This window comes from Notothenia rossii (assembly GCF_949606895.1).
Source record: "Notothenia rossii genome assembly, chromosome: 10".
In the NCBI taxonomy this organism is placed as follows: Eukaryota; Metazoa; Chordata; class Actinopteri; order Perciformes; family Nototheniidae; genus Notothenia; species Notothenia rossii.
In genome coordinates this window covers 4,160,649-4,170,648 of record NC_136908.1, presented here as the reverse complement: position 1 = coordinate 4,170,648, position 10,000 = coordinate 4,160,649, and the positions used below count along the sequence as shown (strand labels likewise).

The following is a 10,000-nucleotide window of genomic DNA, read 5'->3' as shown; positions in this document are numbered from 1 at the left end:
GCTTAACTGTAAACGTCAGTATTAAAACCTTTTAAACCTGGTTGGGTTTGATGTATGTCCTTTGGTCGAACTCACTTTATACATGTAAGTGTTTCTGGTCAAATGTGTATCCAATATGGAGAAAAAAAGCGTGGAAATAATGTTAAACATTACAAATATTTTCTTCAGGTTGGAGCATTTTCGATGTCAGGGAGATTAGATCTACTGACATTCAAAATATACCATTTCTTCCAGGAAAAGATAAAGAGTAATAAACTATGCCTGAGAAAAATGCTCAATCATCAGGATGACGGTATGTAGAAGTGAGGAATTCATCATTTGGACTTTCTATTGTGATTTTAAGTCACATTTTTGTATAATTGTCTCATAAATTTGATTTGCTCAGGCTCAGGCTTGAAAATGACATTCCCAGAACAAATGATTATCTTCACTTCTAAAAGGGGTAAATTAATAATCTTTTTTCTCAAAGCAATGATAAACCTGTGCGTTGGATGTAGAAGAGTCAGAATCAATATAGATTTTTTTTTATTTTAAAGTAAATTCAGATTGAACACAGTAAAAAAATGTAAATTATAGTGTCCGTCCAAAAGAAAAGCATTACTTATAGTGAAAACCACCCTTGAATGATGGGATGGTAGACTAAAAGCTTTAGGAATCAAAACTATAACATATAATAAGTACCCTGTATCAAGATTGATGCAAAACAAATTACCTTTGACCTTTTTAGAGAGATTTACAAAAAGAAAAACACTTCTGGGGTCATTTGGGTGGATTTTCCATATCTCTGGCCCTCCTAGTTCGATTTTGATGATTGACATCTCTTTTTAACCGTAAGAGCCAATAGAATCGAGGGGGAGGTTCCTAAAATCCATCTAAACATTACCCATTGGTGAATAGAGTGATGCGCAGCCGGAATGCCCCGGAATTGGAAGCTGCGATACACTCTGGTGGCTAACATAGCAGCTAATTAAAAATCTCCATTTTTGACATAAAAATGGAATGATTGATTATCAGTATTAATTTCAAAGTGACACAGACACATTGGATTAACCTATGGATTAACCTTCAGCAGCGGTTTTCTCGTTTTAATGCCATTGAACACGACTTTTGATCAGAAACCCTAACTGAACTGATTGTCTAAATATCAGCTCAGTGCTCCTGTGCTTTTTCTACTTTAAATGAGATGCACATTTGGTGCACAAATTGGCCTCTTTCTATGCAAATGAGCTGCCTTTCAAAAACAATCCAATTCACAAAGATCAGCGCGACTAGACACATGCTGTTATAGTGACATTATAGGCATCTTCAGAGAGTTGCTGGTAACTGGAGCAAATGTTTATTTCTGACTAAAATCATGTATCAGGATGCTTTGAGAGTTTTCCCAGAAAAACAACAAATATATTTTTTGGAAAAACTATTCCAGGAGGGAAACAATGAGACGAATTAAAACAAAATAAAATAAACACAACAAAGCATTTCCTTCCTGAATTAGGTTAGCCAAAGTTTAGATTACTAAATGACTATTTTCTACTATTACCATTTACCATCATCCCATTGCAAGGCTTTATAATCCAAACGTAGGAAAACACATTCAATGAAATGCAACGTGAACATTTAATCCAAAAAAGAAGAATGAAATCCTTTCTGTCGCAACCATACCTCACATTTTAGTTATACAAAAGTAGACCTTAGTGTATGGCATTGCATTGTTCAGGTGCGTTCTATTTGTGTGCAAACATAATTGGTATCAATGTCAAAGCTGTGATCTCAGCGGAGCAGCTTTCTTATCTGAAGGTCTTATCGCTTCTGCTCCCTTGGTACATAATCAATCCCGTAAAACAAACTGCCATTCAAAGGAAGAACAGGATACTGGGTGTGAAAGCAGCAAAGGCAACTCCAGCAGCTACACTTCATTGATTTAGTCAATTCAGCCAAACTGAAGCGCCGCCCAGCACAGAGAGGGCATGTAGGGTCCTTTGGGGAAAATAACCAGTCCTTCACAGGTCAATCACTTATGGTAATTCCTGCTCTGTTCACATCCCTAATCTACCTATCTCATATATCTGTAGACAGTGAGTAAGAAACCAAACAAACACAACGGGACATCTGATAAGAAAGGAGAGGCAGAGGTTTCATAGTGCAGTGGTTACCACGTCGACAGAAGGTCCTGGGTTCAATCCTCAGTGGAACCATCCTTTGAGTCTTGTAGATGAATAGAAGATGATCAGATGAAGCTGTATGCCAAGAACTAATGGAAATATACACCAATCTAAGCTGACTGTATCAAACCTGTCCTACAAAGGAGCCCTATTGAGCTAATTTTCAGGTGTATATCAGTATGTAGTGTCTCTACTTTAAAGAGTCCTCTCCTGCTGATGTTCAGGTGTATATCAGTATGTAGTGCCTCCACTTTAAAGAGTCCTCTCCTGCTGATGTTCAGGTGTATATCAGTATGTAGTGCCTCCACTTTAAAGAGTACTCTCCTGCTGATGTTCAGGTGTATATCAGTATGTAGTGTCTCTACTTTAAAGAGTCCTCTCCTGCTGATGTTCAGGTGTATATCAGTATGTAGTGTCTCTACTTTAAAGAGTCCTCTCCTGCTGATGTTCAGGTGTATATCAGTATGTAGTGCCTCTACTTTAAAGAGTCCTCTCCTGCTGATGTTCAGGTGTATATCAGTATGTAGTGTCTCTACTTTAAAGAGTCCTCTCCTGCTGATGTGCAGGTGTATATCAGTATGTTGTGTCTCTACTTTAAAGAGTCCTCTCCTGATGATGTTCAGGTGTATATCAGTATGTAGTGTCTCTATTTTAAAGAGTCCTCTCCTGCTGATGTTCAGGTGTATATCAGTATGTAGTGTCTCTACTTAAAAGAGTCCTCTCCTGATGATGTTCAGGTGTATATCAGTGTGTAGTGTCTCTACTTTAAAGAGTCCTCTCCTGCTGATGTTCAGGTGTACAGGACTGTCTCAGAAAATTAGAATATTGTGATAAAGTTCTTTATTTTCTGTAATGCAATTAAAAAAACAAAAATGTCATACATTCTGGATTCATTACAAATCAACTGAAATATTGCAAGCCTTTTATTATTTTAATATTGCTGATTATGGCATACAGCTTAAGAAAACTCAAAAATCCTATCTCAAAAAATTAGAATAGTTCCTCAGACCAAGTAAAAAAAAAAGATTTATAACAGCAAAACACAATCAAACATTTGAAAATGTCCATTAATGCACTCAGTACTTGGTTGGGAATCCTTTTGCACGGATTACTGCATCAATGCGGCGTGGCATGGAGGCAATCAGCCTGTGGCATTGCTGAGGTGTTATGGATGCCCAGGATGCTTCAATAGCGGCCTTTAGCTCATTAGCATTGTTGGGTCTGGTGTCTTTCAGCTTCTTCTTCACAATACCCCACATATTCTCTATGGGGTTCAGGTCAGGGGAATTTGCAGGCCAATCGAGGACAGTAATGCCATGGTCAGTACACCAGTTACTGGTGGTTTTGGCACTGTGGGCAGGTGCCAGATCATGCTGGAAAATGAATTCCTCATCTCCATAGAGCTTTTCAGCAGACGGAAGCATGTAGTGCTCTAAAATCTCTTGGTACACAGCTGCATTTACTCTGGGCTTGATGAAACACAGTGGACCAACACCAGCAGCTGACATGGCTCCCCAAACCATCGCTGACTGTGGGAACTTCACACTGGATTTCAAGCAACTTGGATTTTGCTCCTCTCCAGCCTTTCTCCAGACTCTGGCGCCTTGACTTCCAAATGAAATACAAAACTTGCTTTCATCTGAAAAGAGGACTTTGGACCACTGTGCAACTGTCCAGTGCTTCTTTTCCTTAGCCCAAGTCAGACGCCTCTTCCGTTGTCTTGAGTTCAGAAGTGGCTTGACCATGGGAATACGGCTATTGTAGCCCATTTCCCGGACACGTCTGTGAACAGTGACTTTTGATACCTGGACTCCAGCTTCAGTCCACTGTCTTTGAAGCTCCCCCAAATTCTGGAAGCGACTCTTCTTCACAATGCTGTTAAGGCTGCGGTCATCTCTCTTGGTTGTGCAGCGTTTCCTGCCACATTTCCCCCTTCCAACAGACTTTTTGTGGATGTGCTTTGAAACTGCACTCTGTGAACAGCTTGCTCTTTGAGAAATTTCTTTTTGTGTCTTACCCTCCTGATGGAGGGTGTCAATGACGGTCCTCTGGACAGCAGTCAGATCAGCAGTCTTCCCCATACTTGTGATTTAGTTTACTGAACCAAGCTGAGTGTTTTTCAAGGCTCAGGAAACCCTTGCAGGTGTTTCGAGTTAATTAGACGATTCAAGTGATTCGTTGAACACCCTACTAGTATACTTTTTCATGATATTCTAATATTTAGAGATAGGATATTTGAGTTTTCTTAAGCTGTATGCCATAATCAGCAATATTAAAATAATAAAAGGCTTGCAATATTTCAGTTGATTTGTAATGAATCCAGAATGTATGACATTTTTGTTTTTTTAATTGCATTACAGAAAATAAAGAACTTTATCACAATATTCTAATTTTCTGAGACAGTCCTGTATATCAGTATGTAGTGTCTCTACTTTAAAGAGTCCTCTCCTGCTGATGTGCAGGTGTATATCAGTATGTTGTGTCTCTACTTTAAAGAGTCCTCTCCTGATGATGTTCAGGTGTATATCAGTATGTAGTGTCTCTATTTTAAAGAGTCCTCTCCTGCTGATGTTCAGGTGTATATCAGTATGTAGTGTCTCTACTTTAAAGAGTCCTCTCCTGCTGATGTGCAGGTGTATATCAGTATGTCGTGTCTCTACTTTAAAGAGTCCTCTCCTGATGATGTTCAGGTGTATATCAGTATGTAGTGTCTCTACTTTAAAGAGTCCTCTTCTGCTGATGTTCAGGTGTATATCAGTATGTAGTGTCTCTACTTTAAAGAGTCCTCTTCTTCTGATGTTCAGGTGTATAGCCCTCAAAACGCACCTTTTCACCAAGGCTTTCCCCACTATATAGTTAGTTTGATAGGTTTATTTTTATTTTTCCGCTACTTGCTTGCCCCCCCCCTCCCTGACCTGTCTGCCTCTTTTCCCCTACTCCCCCCCCCCCCTGCCCGACTTGTGAAGCGACCTTGGGTTTCGTGAAAGGCGCTATATAAATATTATGTATTATTATTATTATTATTATTATTATATCAGTATGTAGTGTCTCTACTTTAAAGAGTCCTCTTCTTCTGATGTTCAGGTGTATTTCAGTATGTAGTGTCTCTACTTTAAAGAGTCCTCTCCTGCTGTGAGGACAGAAATGTTGAGGGGAACAGCACTAACACAGACACAATACAGACCCTGCGGGATTACACTGCCTCTGTCACACATACGACAAGTCTTTGACATCAGTCACGCTCCCAAACATCCTCCCGACACCCAGGGAAGCTTGATGCTGCGAGGAGTGACAGCATTATCAGGGGGAGGCCTGTGGAGAGAGGGAGAGTAAGAACGTCTCTGGAAAGAGCACACACTCAGCAGGGGGTCTCTCAGAGACCTCTCACTGATCACAGCGGGGGGCAATGTGCCAGTAGCAACGAACAAACAGACACTATGTCGGAAACTATAGTACTGGGACATGGCCGTTGTTAAACATTTAAAACATGTATCTGATTCCCCCTTGCTTCTATAGCCTATGCTAAGCTAAGCTAAGGCCACGTTTACACGGAGACGAAAACGAACATTAGTCGATATCAAAAAAGCCTTCCGTCCACACGGAATCGGCTTAAGAAACGTGTCCGTCCACACGAGACCGCTCGACCCGCTGTAGTACATATGCCTGGCCTCCTGTAAGTGGCGCTGTACTTCCGCCACAAAATACACCAAAAGCAGCGAAGAAGACCCCCGAGCATGGTTGCCATGGTTGCCTGGTTGCCCTTCTGTCTATTCTCTGCGGTGGATTTAGCAACATGTAGTTCATGTAGTTCTCCATGTCCACTTGTTGCTGATGGTTGTGGTAGAGGAGCTGTAGATTTTGTAGATAACATCTGTATCATGGTCAGTAGCGTCTGGGGCACGAACGCAACCCTGTGATCCTCCATTGTTGTTGTTGGCATAACACATCAGCAATGAAGCGGGTGACGCGGGGGTGAGCAGCAGAGGTGGGGAGAGGTGGGGCTATGGCGTTATTGTTATCAGGAAATGATCGTATAGGGCGTCCGCAGACCTACCCACCTTGGGAGCCGTTATCGTTTGAGGGCTCCATCTCCGCGGTTCCTTTACGGCCTCGTGTGAACGAACCGTCCAGACGATAGAGAACTGTAGCGGATACAACTCGTTTCGTCTCCGTGTAAACGTGGGCCAAGTTAACCCTACTGTAGCTGCTTCTTCATATTTGTTCAAGGTTTCTTTGACTTTGAAATGCACAGGTTGGACCATTCATAAGCAGATAGATGTACACTGATAACAATGGGGAGTAAGGTAAAGTAAATGTAACAACGTATATAGCATCTACTTACAGTTAAGAAGTGTTTGTTACTGCTAACTATTGCAAAGTACATTTGACTTAAGATACATTTTCATCTTATTACCGTACAAATCTCCAGCAAAAGATGTTTGGCTTTTCAGGTTGTTTTTACTTGCTATTCTTACCTTTTATTTAAAAAATATGTAGGTGATATTTAAATATAATTATTAAGTATCATCAAATGCAATTCTTATTCAATAAAACTGTTTTACACGAAGGCTACTACAAAACATGAACAAAGAAACATCTTTGTTCATTCTGTATAATGGTGTCTGATCTACTAAGTGTTTAGGAAGGCTTTCACTCCTGTCGGAACAAGTGAACAAATACACATTATTGTGTACCACTTTACAATAAAACTACCCTTATTTACAACCGTATTCATAATCTAATTATAAACTCTTTATGAATCCTTTATAAGGGCAGTCTTATTGTAAAGTGGTACCCATTATTGTTTGTTATTTCTTCTCTGGTTCCTGTTTGAACTGCATTTTTACAAACGATCCAAGAGGCTTTACACTGCAGTGAAACAGACTGCCAGGTCCCCCATTGATTGGACAGTTTTGGCCATTGTCATCCTGCATTATCAGGAACAAATCGAATTGCGATGAGTCACAAGCTTCTGCAGCAAACTTCTCGTGTGTTTATTTCTCTTTCTTCAAAGATCTTTTGTAAATTAAGGCTTTTGACTGGAAACAGGATGTTGACTGTTGACCTTCATTATGGAAGGTTTTGAAATAATGCTCAAATCTCAGACTGATTTCTCCTCACAAACGAACCCCATGAGAATCTGCTTAAAATCGTTCCAACACCCCCCCTCCCCCCCCTTTTCAGTTGGTCGTGATCCAGTTGTTGGGTCCGCTCTAATGTTGATTGACAGATTTCACACTGGCCAAAATAAACTATACTAATTGGGCAACGCTTCGTACCTGTGGAATTAAAAACTTGGGCAGTTAAAAAGCTTATAAATTAATTGAGATTTACAGCAAATCCAGCTAATTCTGTAATACTAATGAACATGTGCTGACATTTTAGCAGCTGTCCCAATATCTGAACACTCAGATCCCTCACCAATCCCAGTAAACATTCGCAAATGTCAGGTCAAACAATTGTAAAACCCCATTGTGCCTTTTTGAATCTTGGCACAAACTCACAACTCAAATACTGTAAATATCAAGTGATGCCAAATCAGAGTCTAATTGGAAAGGGGGTTTTGAAATGTGTATTATTTGCAGTGTAAAAGCTGCTGCAGTGCATTATTGATACTGTATCTGTTTGTGTTGATAGTTGATAGCATGTTGTCGTTGTTGTTTCTCCATCAGGAGAATGCAGCTTCAGCTCGGCGGGGGTTTACGACGGCACCGTGTTCAGCCGGATATTTCAGATCCTTTACAGGAACGAGGAGATTACAGTGAACGACTGTATGATCTTCAAAGTCCACCTGCTGTTAGACGGAGAACGGGTGAGTCATGGTGACATTTTCTGTACACACACACACACACACACACACACACACACACACACACACACACACACACACACACACACACACACACACACACACACACACACACACACACACACACACACACACACACACACACACACACACACACACACACACACACACACACACACACACACACACACACACACACACAATACTTTTAATGACAGAGATATTTAAGCCAATTCAAGCAGAAATATAACAGAAGAAATGTAACCATGCTGAATAATGGTTTTACTGCAGTGTAAACAGCTTCCGTATAAAATACTAATCAAGTAAAAGTATATATCAATATTGTTCCTAGATGTGAATTATTGATACATTTTAAGCAAAGCTTTAATGTTTAATGTTAAGCTGCTACAGATGGGGCTAATTCATATTCTTTGTAATATCATTTATATAATCTTATCTGAAGCTGGATATTTTAATCTTTGAAAATATATATCATTTATTAGTTCATGTCTTTAATTGATGATCTTAATATCTAATCTAAGCAGTCAAATATAGGGGTTTAAAAAGTACAATATTAACATTCAAAATGACGTGTATTAGACATTGAAAGTAGCACAAATTGCAATACTCAAGAAAAGTTTGAGTATGGCAAACTTAAGTTGAAAACTTGTAAGTCAATGTATTGAATTGCATTACTCCGCTGTACACTGATCCTCTTGAATGTTATTTTAAATGCAACTACAGTGATACTTTTTTCAGTTTTACTGTGAGATGTTCGACCCAAGAGTGTTTCTCCATTGACCGATTTTAGTCTACTCAGAAGTCTGAAAAAAACAAGGTTACCAGAAAAAACTGAATACACAAAAGAGTGTAGCAGGAATGAGTTTTTTATCTTTTTCCATCCCATTCATCATCTTGAAACCCGTCAGATTCATCTTTCAAACCTCTGCCAGGGGATCAGAGCCTGACGCCCAGACTGAGAAATATTGATTGTTTCACAAACACGGCCAAAACCTTCTCTTATTAAAAGTGCAGCAAGTGAAGCAAATATAGATAATCATTTGGTGAACAGTGAAGCCCTACAGCCTGAAAGATATCCTCGAAGGGAAGCAGTCTTAGAAACCTACAAAACGTGATATTGTTTGTGTGAAGGACACAATTTTTTAATGAATTATGAAGTTTGAGGCTTTAACGTCCACTGAAGCTTCTGACAAGGCAAAAGCGAAAAACAAAAGCACTTTCCTCATTGATCCATGAAAATCTGGTGAACCAATACAGTCATTAATTCATAAAACAAACTATAGTTTACATTGTTTATCCTTGATTGAGTTTCAATTGCCGCTCTTTTAATTACGCAATCGTTGGCCGCAATGAGTTGTCTACAAAAATAGTAAAAAAACTGCTAATTATTCAACAATAGTGGACGAAAAAAAACTAATATTTGGGATTTCTTTTGCCTGTTCTCCAGAAATTCGGCATATTACATGACATGACATGTCACTTGTTAGACGTTTTTACCCAAAGCGACTAACATACTCAATACTGTGGACAATCCCCACAGGAGCAATTTGGGGTGAAGTGTCTCAGGGACACTTCGACATGCTGACTGCAGTGGGGTTTGAACCTGTGACCGCCTGATCAGAACACCAACGCACAACCCACTGCGCCACACGCCTCCAATTGGAGCGTATATTAGCGATACATTTGAATGGACACCTGACTCGATTTCAATAACTGTGTTTGGACCTCAAACCATCTGTCGTGGCTCATTCTTGTAGGATATTTAAAACTGTGACACATTAAAAACAGTCCAAATTTCTTTGCCTTCCTCTGGCGGATTTATTTACTTCTTCCATAAAATTCAACAAACAAATAAACAAAAATATTCAGTGTAGTGTGAGGTACCGATTCTCCGTTCCATGCTGGAGACAATTTCCGCTGAGGCTCAGTCCCACCCCTTCCTTATATAACAGCTGATCGTACCTAGTTGGACTTTTTTCTTTTTACCTAGCATTATCAGTGATTTTGAAAA

General features: G+C 39.7%; 1 protein-coding gene across 4 annotated transcripts in view; it reads left to right on the top strand.

Annotated features, from left to right (window-relative positions):
• The window catches only part of fam135b (family with sequence similarity 135 member B), a 64,857-nt gene that overhangs the window by 19,897 nt on the left and 34,960 nt on the right, over window positions 1-10,000 (top strand). The window contains exons 1-2 of one of the 4 annotated variants that reach the window (XM_079652979.1): window positions 5,935-6,131; window positions 7,832-7,971. In XM_079652979.1, coding sequence (XP_079509105.1) covers window positions 7,933-7,971 — 39 coding nt within the window. In that variant the 5' untranslated portion in view covers window positions 5,935-6,131; window positions 7,832-7,932. Of the gene's footprint in view, window positions 1-5,934; window positions 6,155-6,206; window positions 6,464-7,831; window positions 7,972-10,000 lie in introns of those variants that run through there. The other 3 variants (XM_079652977.1, XM_079652978.1, XM_079652976.1) reach the window with 3 other exon arrangements.